General features: G+C 36.9%; 1 protein-coding gene across 29 annotated transcripts in view; it reads right to left on the bottom strand.

Annotated features, from left to right (window-relative positions):
* Window positions 1–232: 232 nt before the first annotated feature.
* Window positions 233–15764, bottom strand: part of ELAVL2 (ELAV like RNA binding protein 2) — a 155856-nt gene continuing 140324 nt past the window's right edge. For 16 of the 29 annotated variants that reach the window (XM_032300039.1, XM_032300042.1, XM_032300032.1 and 13 more), the window contains 4 exons: window positions 14645–14798; window positions 11374–11599; window positions 3570–3608; window positions 233–3009 (listed from right to left, as the gene is read on the bottom strand). In XM_032300039.1, the coding sequence (XP_032155930.1) occupies window positions 2679–3009; window positions 3570–3608; window positions 11374–11599; window positions 14645–14798 (750 nt within the window). In that variant the 3' untranslated portion in view covers window positions 233–2678. The remainder of the gene's footprint in view (window positions 3010–3569; window positions 3609–11373; window positions 11600–14644; window positions 14799–15764) is intronic. The other 13 variants (XM_032300036.1, XM_032300041.1, XM_032300044.1 and 10 more) reach the window with 1 other exon arrangement.

The raw sequence follows: 15764 nt of genomic DNA, 5'->3' as shown, positions 1-15764 counted from the left end.
ATGTCTTCCTGTAAGAATTACTCATTTAGTAATATTTGAAAACTAATCAGAAGGTGCCATTCAGTCCAAAAATTTTTTGCATGTTCTACTTCAATTAGCTTGCCTTTTGAAATTCTAAGAGATAACACTGCTTTCAACTAAAATTCTGAGGGTACTTCTTTTAACTCAAGAGAGCAAGTCTGTTAAGCACAGGTGCCCCCAAATTGTGTATAAAGACCTACTCACCACACTGTTCTTTCCCTTCAACTTTGTTTATTGATGTACTGAACATGAAAAAGTACAAAGAATCCAAACACAAAAGAAAACATGTACAGCCTCTTAAATACTCAACAGAATATATTTTCTATTCCAACAGATGTGAATTAAGTCATACTGTACAACTTCAAATAAATACCAGCCTTACATTTTATTAAGTGCTCTGATAAACACTGTAAAGTGAAGCACAATTTGCATGCCCTCTCATCAATGCCTTGGTTTGCTACAGTAGTATAGGAAAGAAGCATGTAGCTGCTATTTTCCCTTGAGGGAAACCTTATTATTTTTTTTAAGTATATACATGTATTTTATTTTTTAGTGTTTTTTTTTTTTTTTAAACGCAGAAGGTTAACTCTGACAATCTAAATGCACCTAAGGATATGAGAAAGTGCTAAGCCAATTGATTTCTGAATAGCATTGAGTGGGTCAGCATGAAAACTCGCTTATTCACTTTAGCACGCGCCTCACAGTATATGTACTGTACTATACTGAAAAATTTTATAACTACAATTTTAAATAATAAAAAATAAAACTCAAAGCAACCGCAAAGATAATGTACAACTATGTTATGCATAGCACATTGCCTGTTCTAAGGGGAAGCATGTGAGCATCTCAGTTTATACAAAAAGCAGGACGTAACTATATAGTTCTCAGTGCATCCTGATGAAGGCATTTTTGCCTTCAGCTTTTTTGAAAATTTATTATAAGCTAGATGCTAATCAGAAAATATTTTGTATTTTTAAAATTTCTTTCATACATGGTAAAGACTTATTTTATTATTTCCCCAAATAGTGGTTTAAGCATCATACAAAGTTAAATTTCAATAGCATACAGATATTTATGATTTTTGTATGAAAAATGTAAGGAAATTTGTTCAAAACCTATGGTTATACTCATTTTTTTATACCACAAACATATTTATAAACGAAAATGTAGCATCACCATAAACAGCTGAAGCTAGACTATCTACAGACAAAATTAGCAACAAATCTGATGCACTGTAAATTCAAGTCCTCAGGACAACAAAAGTGATTAAGCAAGACCTCAAGTAACAATGTTAATGCCATTTACAAAGGAAAAAACTGATACAAAAACATTCAAAACCTGAACATCACTTGGCATGTAAGGGAAAAAAAATCAAATTAGCTGAAAGGTTCATAAACACAAGGTCTTATTTACATTACACAAAGCTCAGGTGTTAGCCTTGAACGTAACTTTCAAAATACCTTCAAATATATCCAACTCAGATCACTTTTGCTGATTTGCTGCAGTACAAATCATGTGCAACATCTTTTTTCCTTAAGACAAAACAATTCTTCAAACAATACTGCAAGTACATCACTAAACACCATGAGCTCTATCTGAAGGGATTTCTTTAGGAAGAACAGATTTTTTCCCCCATCTCTTGGTAATTTAAATTTCTTGCCTGCTCTTATATATTCTTTTGTAAATTTTTTTATTTGTTTCAAAATCACAAATCAATGTGAGCCACCTATCACATAATAACCAGGATGATCAGACGCTCCACTGGTGATTACAAAAATGAAATCAGCAGTGTTTCACCCATTGATTCTACTCCTTTCATACAAAGATCTCAAAAGTATTTTCTACACCATAAATCTTTCTAAATTTTCCAACCACTGCAAATTTCCTGGTAAATTTTAAAAGCTCACTAGGTGTCATATGAAGAGATTTCTCAAAGTATTCAAGTCAAAATATTTGTTCCAGGACCAGTAAAAAGTTTCTCCAAATTTTCTTTTTTATAAAAATAGATGCTTTTTTTAAACCCACATCAAAGAGGCTCTTATCTCTTTGGCAAGGTACTGCTTTACGAAAAGTTCTCCAGTATTCTTACAATAAGCGTTTATAATGTAGCCCCCCCTTCCCCAACCCAAATCATAATTACAAAATAAATACTGTTTTAAACTTCATAAATAAAAATGTAAACTTCAAAATACTTTTCTTAGACATAACAGCAATGCTTTAAATGTAAACCAAACACAAAGCTAATCAGAAAAAGGAAAAAAAGGGGGGAAAAAAAGATACAACCAACTGAAGAATTACAACACAAAGCCTCAATATTTACTCACAGGTTCAAGGCAGTTATGTAAAAAGAAAAGAAATGTCTTCCCTTAGCTGAAACACTTTAAAAGGTCCACCTTCTTCAAAGAAGGCAATAGAATGCAATGTGACAGGTAAAAACCCTGTACCTCTTGTCCATATTCAAACATAAAAGATATTTAAGAAGTTTTAATTCAAATACTAGCAATAAAAAATCTCACATATTTCTTAGGATGCTAAGTAGTCGTTTTATCCCCATCTCAACACTGACTTACAAAGACATTTACTAATGTATAAAGTTTCTCTTAACTTGCCTTTGTTGTATAGTTTTCATATATAAATGGACTGAGGACAAGAGCTCATTAGGCTTTGTGCGTTTTGTTTGTCTTAAAGGAGACCTGCAGTACTCTGTCTCCCAGACGGTATCCATTGAGGCTAGCTATCGCCATGGCAGCCTCATCATAGTTTGTCATAGTCACAAATCCAAAACCTTTGCATTTATTGGTGTTAAAGTCACGGATGACCTTCACGTTGGTGACAGCTCCAAAAGGCCCAAACATTTGCCACAGGATACTCTCATCTGCGTCAGGAGCCAGGTTGTACACAAATATACACCACCCTGTTCCAGGGTGCCCAGGGATATTAATTCCAGCCAAACTGGTCATTCCATCAATGGTCATTGGAGAAAACCTACTAAACAGAATAGGAAATACACACAAACACACAAAAAACAGAAACACAGGCTGGTTATAGCAATGGACTTATACCTTACCTTTTCCATCCCCAAGAATTTTAGTAATCCTCCTCCCCCAACAAATAAACTATTTGATGTTTTGACCAAGTACTGTGTGTGGCTTTGCATTGACATGCTACACTACTGAGATATTAAAACTTATGAAATGACCATTATTTACTGTACTAAATATCATCCACTATAGCAAAGAAATATATTTAGAACTGGCTTCATGAATTAAGCAGGATTGGCAGGGGGAGGGACCAACACACATGTAAACATGCTATAACGTCGCAACGCAATATGAAACAAATGATGGGTTTTTAAAAGACCAGGTGGCATCCAGTGGTGTAAAAATTTCTTGAGTCAATTGTGCTTCAAAAAGCAGTTTTTCATTAGGTTGCACATGCAAAATAAAACCCAACAAAAACTTATGAGGGGTGTAAATAGCACTCCCAAAATCAAAGAAACCAATCAATTGTGGAAAGGGATTATGAGTATCATGAACCTCTATCATTACCTCTTTACTCCATAAGCCATATTGAGCAGATTGTCCAACCTGCAAAACACACATTTAGCAAACTTCAGTTTTTAATTTTCCCCTTGATGTTCAAGAAAGCTGGACTCATTACTGCCATCTTCTGAGGGGATATCTGTACACTGATTATAAGTGAAGTCTCAGAACACTGGGTCTTTTCACATTCTTGAGCTAATGGGCACCGACTGCCACAGGACAGACAGTTCTTCCAATCAATGGTTTCTTTCTACAAGGGGCAGTACATGGGACACAGTGATGGTCATCTGAGGATACCTTTCAGAGAGGAAGTGCCAAAGTTCTGTGATAGTTAACTTTAGTGTTCTCATCGGGTCAATGTATAGCTACATGTTCTTTATACTATTTTTGATTTTCACGACTCTGTTGGTCCCTGCAAATACCTAAGGCAGAGTTTAAGTGGCTTGCTCAGGGCTAGTAAATTACGGCACTGATATTCAAACTCTGCAGGTTACAGAATTCTATAAATTTCCCTTTAATTTGTCAACTTTGAAGGACTTTCATCTCTTAGAATCAAAGAGCTATAATTACAGATAGAAAAAAATCTTATAGACAACCCAAGCTAACCCTCCTGTCTCAAATGTGCTCAGCTGAGGTCAAGAAGGAAGAAAGAAAATCCCACCACTCTAGTGTGCAACAAAGCCAGGAGTTCAGATCCTGATCTGGATGCTGTATTCAAATTATGCTGTAGGAAGTGTCATCCTACTCAGTTTTCAAAGGCCAAGTAAGAAACAAAACAAGCCAACCTGAGCTTCTCTTAAAATGTTTAAAGAAAGTAAATAGCGGTGGTGGGGGGCGAGGGGTGTTGGTACTGTTTAAAACCTTCTACCGTTTTTCTGTATCAAAAATTAGTTTTACAGTATTTGATTCTTGTTTCATCAGTTTCAAAAACCACTCTAATGTCCCAAATTTCCACAGTGCTTACCAATTAATTAAGTGTTTTGAGGAGGTAGGCATAACTTAATACATAGCCCACAACCACCCTCAACTGCTGCAATGCCCAACCCTCTCCAAAGACACCTCAGGGTTGTCCCTCCAAGATTTGGGAGCAAGGAGGGGGAAATTTTTTCTTTAACACCTGTGCAAGGTACGTTTGAAAAAAGTGTCAACCATACTGCCTAACCCGTGGGACCAAGTCAGGCTAAAGTATACATGCAAAAGCAACTCTTTTAGTTTTATGAAAGCCAAAAAAACATCTCATCTGGTCTTTCAGAATGGGGAAAAAAATGTTGTCTCCCCGTATCCCTGACCTCAATCTCCAATGAAAATCTTGTTTTGTAAAGATAAAAAGAACTGAGCTTATGCAAAGGGTAAGGAAACAGAACAGGCCACAATGACACTAGCCAGGGTCGTTGATGGTTTATAATAAGTATGTGATGACCAAATAAAGACAATGAGGTTACCAAAAGTATTGTCAACTACTTAGTCTAGAATGAAAACTACTGAGAGGATTGGTTGGATGACCTTGTCTGCACATAGTAAAGAGAGCACATATGTGGGGTTTTAATTTTTGCAGAGATGAGTATAGTAAAGATGCCATGCCTTTATAGTCAAGAACAAGGGTCACAATTACCGGCAATTAAGACAAACACATATCAGTATTACCAATTATAAAGTAATAATGCAATTTAATCAAATTGCTAGAATGATCAATACAAAATGCATCTGGCATACGATACCTGTAGAAAAGAACAGCACATTGAGGTCTCCATCCAAAGTACTAGAAGGCCCAGAACGCAGAGGCACCTTATCAATTCACTCAAAAGTTACACCATCTATGCCCATTAATTGCATCCAGGTAGGGAATGGTCACGCTTTGCCACCACCCACTCAGGACACCAAGCAAACACCCAGAGAAAGAATACCCTAATTGAGTTTTCAGAATTTTCAAACAGGGTAGAAACCACACCTGCCCCTGAAGCGAATTACAGTCATGCGTTAACAATGGAGGTATGCTCTGAAAATGTGTTACTAGGTTATCTCGTTGTGCGAACATCATAGAATGTACTTATGCAAACCTAGATGGTATAGCATACTACACGCTTAGCTATATGGTATAGTCCATGGCTCCTAGGCTATAAACCTGTATAACATGTTACTGTACTGAATTCTGTAGGTAATTCTAACACAATGCTAAGTATTATGTATTTAACCATATCAAAACACAGAAAAGGTAATTCATTGCACGAAAATATTAGGGTAACTATAATATCACTATGCAATAGGAATAATTTTGCAGTCCACTATATTCTTATGGGGCCACGGTCATATACGTGATTGACTAAAACGCTGCTATATGACGCATGACTGTACATGCATTAAGGGAGAAACATTTCGTTTCCATCCTCCATCTCCCCAACTTCCATCTCTGGTATCTCCAGATAGCAGGTGTGGAATTTTTATAACAGGATCTTTGACAACCCTCCAAATTATGATAGGGCATCATATCTACCTGTGAAGTCTTATATGATACAATGATCTTCACTGGTTTCTCCACTTCTCTCTCATTGAAAAAAACAATAATAATAAAAAAAAGGTCCTTTGGAATTTAAGCCAAGTTATCAACTCTATTCTTTCTTCTCCTTCATCACCAACGAGTGTAGGGAGAAGCATGGAACCTAGAAAACTGGGCCCAGGCACTGCTGAAACCACTGCCTGTATGCAGCTTGGCCCAGAAGTGTTTCCTTGCTTTCTCAGTGCCACACATTCATGTTTCCCATGGGAGCTCAGAAAAGGCAGCAGGTGCTCCACATGGGCACCATACACTCCAAATCTAGTAGCACTTGGCAAACGGTAACGTAAGCAGTTGTAGGAGAAAATGGTACAGCACCTCAGACACAAGGACTACTATAAGCTGCTACAAATAAGTCTTTGCTGGGTCTGTCCATATAGCTCAAGGACATATCTTACTGTCATTTAGAAATGGAAGTCAATTTTTAAATGGAGAGCATGCTAGCTGCCTCCAGAATAACTCAGGGAGGGAAGGTGTTTGATAATGTACTACATTATGGAAGGTAAATATTTAAGTAGCCATTTCATATACATATATATATATTAAAATATAAATAAACATGTATTTAACATAAAGTATTTTTTTACTTATATTTAATAGATGCACTAAACCCAGTACCCTTTCAGTCCTGTGTATCACCTGCCTCTCTGCAGGAAGACTGAGCAGTCTCAAAGGGGAGAGGTGGCCAGTGGCACTCTCCCCTGGTCTTTAGACTGAACACAATTCATTTTACAAATAACGCAGCAAGCTGATATGGAAGATTAGGCTGGATAAACTGCTTTAATTGAAATAACCTTCATTTAAAAAAAATGTAACTTAAAAAAATTACTTGTTACAAATAAAAATCACAGTAAAAACTAAAGGAAAGGAAATATAATAGGGAAAGGGAGAGCCAATTATTTCTCCTAGTCTTAGTACAAGCTACATTATGAGGTTACACACAAGATAATCCAACATACATCACATGAAGTCAGATGGGAAATCTGAAATTATTTTTTGGGTCTTGCTTTAAAAGATATTGTATTTATTAAGATATTAGGTACATGGAAAATGAAGCCAACCAGTATAGTAATTAGCAAGACATTTAATATATTGATTGTCTCATCTTTATCCTTTTTAATGTTTGATTAGAGTTTCTAATTTAATGAATAGCACAAGCCCATGTACATATGTAGTTTATTAAAAAAAAAAAAAAAAGCACATAGGAGATACGTGTACAAACATTTTTCTATCAACAGGAACACAGCTCCAATTATATCTTGTCAACATTTTGAATACAACCATGTATCAGGTAGATCATTCCTATTTCAAAGCTAGGTATTTATAAGTAGAAAATAAAAATAGACTATGAGAGGGTCTACATGTAAGTAAAGGGGAAATGTGAAACCAATTAATGAGAAATAAAAATATGAAGTTATTGATGAGTAAGAAAATATAGTCTGAATCCCACAAATAATGGTTATCAAAATCTCTCCAAAGCACCAACCAAGAACTACTTGGAAATTATCCACAACAAGACCATCATCTTACTGCCTTATTCAATTAGATGGTAGCATCTGTCCTCTAAGAAAGGGGAAAATTAGCTGGGCGCGGTGGCTCAAGCCTGTAATCCCAGCACTTTGGGAGGCCGAGGCGGGTGGATCACGAGGTCAAGAGATCGAGACCATCCTGGTCAACATGGTGAAACCCCGTCTCTACTAAAAATACAAAAAAAATTAGCTGGGCATGGTGGCACGTGCCTGTAATCCCAGATACTCAGGAGGCTGAGGCAGGAGAATTGCCTGAACCCAGGAGGCGGAGGTTGCGGTGAGCCGAGATCGCGCCATTGCACTCCAGCCTGGGTAACAAGAGCGAAACTCCGTCTCAAAAAAAAAAAAAAAAAAAAAAGAAAGGGGAAAATTAATCAAGGGGATTGACACCAGTTTCTTCCAAAAGGAAATTGTGATAACACAACCAGCACATGCCTTAGAGGCAACTCAAGGGCTGATTTCAAAGGCTTTTTAAAAAATGCATAAAGGCTCATAGAAGCAGGCACACAGGGCATCAGACTAAATCATATTCAATAAAACTAAAGCTGCTTCCACAAGAAAAGAACATGAAAAATTTTGGCTTAAAGTTTAATTCTGATACAATGTCCCAAGAATATACTTAAGGGGTTTGAATTATACCATCCATCCAAATAAATAAGGCTTGCCCTATTTTGAAAACTGTAGTCAATTAAATAAGCATATTAGACCAGCAGTGCTCATATTAAAATGATTTTCTAAGTCACATGGGTTGACTAAGCCATAAACCTCACAAACTCACTTTTAAACTTAACCCTTATTATATGGCTTATACTTCATGATTATTAAAAGTATTCTTGTCTATAATATATATAACTTGTATTCGTCAATGTCTCTCAACTCCCAAGGTACCATAACAACATAAAAATACAGTGAGAAATTTTCTACGTGTCTGCTGAAAGGTGGCAAACTCAAGGCAAGAGCATTAAAACACAAATATCAGGGACAAAATATCTATGTGGTGATTTACAACTCAGACTATAGAAAAGAGCAAAATACCAACAAAACAAGCAAGCCCTTAATTCAAGGGTCTTTATGAGGTCAAAGAAGAAGGGAGAGTGGGGCAGAAATCAAGATAATGACAGCCAAGTTAAATATACTGTATTAAAGAAAAGCACCAAACATCAGGTTAAACCTGAATTCCAGGAACAATTTCTTCCAACACACCCAATCTAGATCAAACACTGTATCTGAGCACACTAACTCAGTCACATTTTATTATCTGAACAGGAATCATGGGAGGAATGAGAAATGGGGTGAACCGGACAACAGTTTAAAATCTAAAGAGAGAATAACAATTTCTTCCATTTTCTGAAACCAAGTTTCCCTTACAACTGACAATCTCTTATTCTTCCACAATTTCTTTCTATAGGAGTCAAGGAAAAAGAATTTTCAAGTTAATGATAACATATGGTACTAAAAGATAAAAACACAGAATGGGCCAGAAAAGGATAATTAAATTTGACCATCAGAACATCCTGAAAAGCTTTACCCAACCAAAAATAAAAAGCACATAGCCTGCAGGGATGAAGGCTAGGTAAACCTAAGGGCTGACACCCATCAATGACCTAGCGCCTGAGTGGCCTACAAACCTTGCCATTTCAATAATGAGGCACTTTTCTAAATCCTGTCTTCTCAGTCCTTTTGCTCAATCTTCCTAAGAATTCAATCTTGATTCCAAGAATGTTGTTTTACTCAGTAACTATCAAACAAAACCACTGCTTCAATCAGAAACAAATGTAACAACTAATAGAACTTTCTACTAACAGTAAACATTTTATACCTTCACAATGTTAAAAATTAACCAATACGTTTTGAAGAACTTTTCTCTATCTAAACTCAAAATCATTTTCAAGGCCCTAAAGAGTTCTGAAATTAACTGGACAAGCTGCCTAGGAAATACCTGTAAAACTCCTTCAGGTTTGTTTCCCCTAAGTTTGCAATTTAAAAAGTATATTTACACATATATTATTCAGTTATGATGTCATAGAGGAAGCCTACTGGGCAGAGCTGAAAAAGGGCTTTCTAAGACTTTTTTCTCCACAAAGGCAAGCATCAAGCAGCCCCACCCATCTTAATGTAGTCTGATTGCCACTACCATAGGAAGTCAAAGGTGACAAATGTTTTTTGTTTTTTGGTTTTTTAAACCAAGGCCTTTTCCTCACAGCAGAGCCTGAAGTACAAAGCTAAATCCACTGGCAACCTAATAATCCAGAGTTCAGATGTAGCCTTTTGACAGTACCACCTCTTCTCCTACAGCAAAGGCCAACTTAAGTTGAAATTTAATGTGACATTTATAGCAAATTTCCATCTCATACCTCAAGCAATATAATTTAGTATTTTTAAAAAGGAGATATTTTGACTGATTTTATCTCCACTCACTTCAGCACTGCAAATATTCCAATGGGAAAAAAAAATAAATGCATAGATTTAAGCTAGAAAACTCCCTAATCTTATTACATTATATTTTTTATTATGTTTTTGGTAATTAACTATTCTGTACCAGGAATGAAATAAATAAAATTGATATGCTCTTGGAAATAATAATTAAAAAAATCAGTGTGGGGTCAGATAGCATTCTGGGTGTAGTACACCATATGGCCAAAAAAAGGATATTTTTAAAGTGTCCTGGAAAATAAAAACTGCATGACTTGCTTATGAAACCAGAAACTCTGTGCTCTGCTTAACTTCTTAAAGTCATTGTTCTTCTTACATGCACATTAGAGATTTTTTGAATGACTCCTGGGTTTGTGATCCCAGGATCAGAATAAAACTTAAAAAGTTAGAATATTTCTATCTGTCAATGAGATAGTGCGTCTTCTTTGGGCTGAAGTCATGGTCATTCTATGGACTATACAGAGGTCAGTAAATTAAAACCCACAGGCCAAAGGAAGACTGCCTGTCGCCTGTCGCTATATGGGCTATAAACTAAGAATGGCGTTTACATTTTAACAGGTTGTTGAAAAAAACAAAACAAGACAAATACAGCAGGGATCATAACCCATATAGCTAAAATATTTACTATCTTGTACTTAACACAGAAAGTTTGCCAACCTGTTTGTAAACAATTTTCAAAAGGAAGAGAGGAACTCATTTGTAGAAACTTAATGTAGTCACATAGGCTATATATCCTTAATGGTGCACAAACTATGAAGTGAAGAGAAATGGCTTGACCTAAAAATTGACACATGAGAATAAAATCTTTTCAGAAAAAAAAAGGAAGCCCTGGAAACAATTAAGATAACCCCAGCAATCTACAGACTGGAATTTCTCAGCTACAGCACTGTTAATGCCAGGTAACTTCTTATTGTCAGGACTATGCTCTGTATCACAGGGGCTTAGCAGCATCCCTGACCTCTGCCATTACATGCTAGTAGCACCCCAACAAGTTAAGCCAACATGAGTATCTCCAGGCATTGCCCAATGTTCCCTGGGAGACAAAGATCACCCTTGCTTACGAATCACTGCTGTAGGTTATTGTCCTCTGGTCCCCACCTTCAATACTAGCAAAAGACACTATTCCTCAAAAGTAGATTCTCTCTGTGCCCATGAAGAAATAAAAATTAATAACAATGAAAGCTACAATAACACTGATAAAAGCAAACCAAAGATCATGTCAAAAAAAGTACTGGAAAATAAACCTGAGTATTCTCTTTCAGTTTAATAGTTGGGCACAAGAATCAGCCAGACTTACCTAAAACGCTGTGCCTGCTGAGCTAGCGGTCCTGGATACCTTCTGTTTGGAGACTGGTACAGCTGGGAAAGGATGGCCTGATTGGTTTTTTGGCTTGGATTGTTAGCAAACTTTACAGTGATTGGCTCCGTGGCACCGGGAGGTTTCTGGCCATTTAGGCCTTTGATAGCTTCTTCTGCCTCAATTCGCTTGTCAAATCGAATAAACCCTACACCCCTTGATATGCCTATGGTAAATTTGAGTAAACATTTAGGAAAGAGGAAGTAGGAGGAGAGGGGAAGGAGAGAAAAAAGGACATATTAATTTTCCATTCTCAAGAACATGTTTTCACTTACATATAACATTTGCCACAAAATCACACCAGGAGGAAACTTCCCCCTTAACGTATTAGCCATTCAGTTTAGAATTACAATTTTGCATTTTAAAAAAATTCATGTCACTTATGTAATCTGAGTGCCCATTATCACATACATTCCAATAAGCTAAGCTAAGAAAGCACAAGCACATCCATGTTTTCTCTCTCTCCTGCCTCTCTCCCGTACACTCTTTTAATATCAACAGTATACTGGAGTTCCATTTTTCAAATTGTGCTATTGGACAAGGAGCTCAGAAATGAGGGATACAGTAGTTCCTGTCCTTGAAACAAGGAGAACAGAGGAATTTGCTAAAAATGCTACAAAGCTATGCTAAAAATACATACACGGTGGTAGAAAGATATTTCAGATGAAATTTTAAATAATATATTCAACTTAATAATATTGTATAGGATATAGGTCCTTTAGGAAAAAATGCCTGAAGAGGTTCTTCCAGTTCTCTGAAGCTCTCTTAACGTTATCTATATTTTATTACAGAAATAGTATTATATGGAGAAAAAGAAAAGATCTAGATTTTAAAAATAAATTTCTAGAAGCATCAAAGCTTTCTGACCTCAGTAGCGTCACTTCTGACTACAGAAGATCACTACCTGCCCCACATTCTCCCCAGTGTGAAAGACACAAATGGGAAAGAAGAGGGATAGCCAAGAACCTTTCCAGGTTATGAAAAATTGTAGAGGGAAACCCAGCTCATTCCATTTAATTAGCGTGAACAGGCTAGTGGGGTGGCCACAGCTGGTCATCATGAGATAAGCGGTGACAGGGAAATATTTTTTTGGCAAGTAAATGAGTACTAGCAGAACCAGATTAGACTAGTAGCTAGAAAGTGTAGCTGATTCAGATGATGCCAGTGAAGAAAAAAACAACAGAGGTTACTACGAAAAGTATGCAGAGAAAAAGCACTGGACCATCACACTTGCAGAACTTAAAAAAAAAATGAAGCTCTACTTGCTTTAAAATGAACACTGTGTAAGGTCAATGACTTAGAATTTTCTAATGTAGATAAAGCATTTTTTTCCACATATGCTTATCTAAGACAACCCCTATTACTTTACCTTTTCTATTTAAAGAATATGCATTACACATTATTACCACCTGATGGCTGAGTAAGAAAATTGCAGGGTTTCATTTTTCATTTCAGGTTAATTGAGTAAGTTCACATTGAAAGCCTCAAGTATAAAGAATAAATGGCAAAATGATAGCAAATATATCTTTTCATTTATGTAGTATCTCCTATTAAGAATTATTAACCCCTAGAACTTAGGTGTTCCATTAGAAAAGCATTAGATTCGCAATAAAACAGCCTCTACACAGCTTGAGCCACCTAAACCAGTGATCTTCATACTTGAGCATGCATAAGAACGATCTGTGGATCACCCTCACACATTATTTCAGTAGGTCCTGAATGAAGCCCAAGAATTTGCATTTTCAGCAGGGTTCCAGAAGAATGCTGATGCTGCTGCAGGTGTGGTACATGCTTGAGAACCACTGACTAAACCACAAGCTACATCCACCTCTGATGGACTGTCAGTTAAGAGATGAAATGCACTTTGTGTCAGAGGTGAAACCTACTCTCACTTCACAAGATCTCATTAAGAATAGATGAATCAGAAAGCATGAATGATATAAAATATATTTTTGTTGCTTTGAACAAATTTATCTGTATTGCTAGGCCTGGATTTCTATTTAACCCCATTATTAGTCTATGTGATAACAACAGAGGGTGACAATGTATGAGTATCATGAATTAACCAACACAGTCAAGGCTGTATTCTATATACCCTCACTTGTCTAAATATTCTCATGACAGCAAAATCTTTAGGCTATTCTCCCAGGCATGCATGTAGTGCTAGCTCTCTCTACTCAGAGCTCTTACGGTGCTTCCTATGAAGCCAATTAACAGCACAGAGGCAAGTAATAGGGGCTCCTCTGAGCAGATTCAGATCAACTACATGGATCTTCACTTGAATGAAAAATCGGGCTCCATTTTCTTCTGAAGTCATTGCTTTAAAAAAATTATGCACTGTAATATACAACATGCCTCCAGGGTATTATCATTTTGCTGGAAGGGGGAGAGAAACAAATAGTAAAGAGAAAACTACCTTAAAAAACAAAAAACTCACAAATCTTCACATGGCAGCTTCAGTACATGGAACTATAGCTAGTATTTCCTCCTCACAATGTTTCTCTACTTTTTAACTGTTTGTAAAAGAACAAGCATTGTTTTTATTAAAGAAAACTATCTCTGTATTTATTTTTAAAATCTATAATCAAATCTATGTTGCTAGCCTTTTTAACTACAAGATTTGGCAGAACAGCTCCCTTACATTCAAAAGTTTTAAGGAACATCTTAGACTTCCCATTTGTTTGGCTAACAGTGATATTAGGCATAAAATAAATTTTTAACATTCAAAATTTAATACTCTTACATATGCCCATAAAGCACAGCATGAAACTGAAAAACAGTCTGAACAGCAATTACCAGTGTGGATGTAGTGTAATCCTCCCTCGGAGAACTAGCTGCATACTGCTGCATTAAACTTCACTTTTTGATAAAAGTAAGATTGTTTATTAGTACTTTATAAGCAGGATGGGGCTTTTTTCACACAGTGGCTTGGAAATGAAGATTATAGCATCTATAAATTTATGACAAGCCATGAAATAGGCTTCAAACCTGCACCTTCAGGGTGGAAATGACTCAAGCACGCTCACTATACTCCACAATCTATTTTTATCCATGCATATTTATGAACAATTCCAGCAGAAAATTGCATTTTCTGGCTCACATACACCTTTGATGTGTTCTAGAGGCAACACTGCTACATGGAAAGACAGAATATTTCACCATCAGCTAGTCACAGACAGGGAAAGACTGTCCGGAGTGGCTGTCTACTTACCAGTGACCTGGTCGACAAGAATACGAGAAGTAATAATGCGTCCATATTGTGAAAAAAGCTGTTCCAACTCCTTCTGAGTCATAGTTTTCGGAAGTCCGCTGACATATAAATTTGCATCTCTGATAGAAGCCGAACTTGGGCGAGCATAGGAAACCTGGAAAAGGAAAATAAAATTAAATGTATATGCATGCTCACTCACCTCCCTTTAGAAGCTCGGTGAGACTGCCTCAGTAACTTTCCCATAAAGAGCGTACAACACAAAGCTCAAGCATGCCGGGAGCTAACTGCTTTATTCATTTCTGGGAAAATTCTAGACACATGGGAAGTAGTACTCTCATTCACTCTCCCCTGGGTGGAGAGGGAAGAGTATCTGTAATGTTCTGGACCAGACTACTGCAAGGGACAGAAATTTCACAATATACCCCATCCTCCAGATTATTCCTAAAAATGGCCAATGTGTCTGGGATTGATTTGCTGAGGTACAATGATATGATAATGACTGCCTGCTCATTTTATCATTAATACCCACCTTTAATCCAGTTTAAAAAAAAAAAAATGCCTTTCCCAGTTTACACTAAAACAGACTAGTGATGCATATAGCACAGTACTATTCATGGTAACAACTTGTCCTCTGTGAGGCCAACCCCCTAGAGTAGTGGTCCCCAACCTTTCTGGCACCAGGGACTGATTTTGTGGAAGACAATTTTTCCATGGACCGGGGTGGGGAATGCAGATTCTCATAAAAAGCGCACAATCTAGATCCCTCGAATGTGCAGTTCAAAATAGCGTTCGTGCCCCTATGACAATCAATGCCACAGCTAATCGGACAGGAGGCAGAGCTCACACAGGAATGCTAGCTCGCCTGCTGTTCACCTATGGCTGTGTGACCTGCTTCCTAACAGGCCACAGACCAGTACGGGTCCACGGTCAGGGGTTGGGGACACCTGCCCTAGAGTAGGGATTTAGGCCTAATCATTTTAAGATTCCAAATTTACTGAAGAGATTTTTGTTTTCCAGCCTCTCCCATCTGTGTAGGTGGTATTGTACATTTCTTAAAAAAAAAAAAAAAAAAAAAAATTTCACCCTTATCAGTAAGTATGCTCTTCTTTTGACATATGCC

The sequence above is a fragment of the Sapajus apella genome, unplaced genomic scaffold (genome assembly GCF_009761245.1).
Source record: "Sapajus apella isolate SASKATOON/1434 unplaced genomic scaffold, GSC_monkey_1.0 scaffold42, whole genome shotgun sequence".
In the NCBI taxonomy this organism is placed as follows: Eukaryota; Metazoa; Chordata; class Mammalia; order Primates; family Cebidae; genus Sapajus; species Sapajus apella.
Note: the sequence above shows the minus strand (reverse complement) of the source record. Positions and strands in the feature narration are given on the sequence as shown.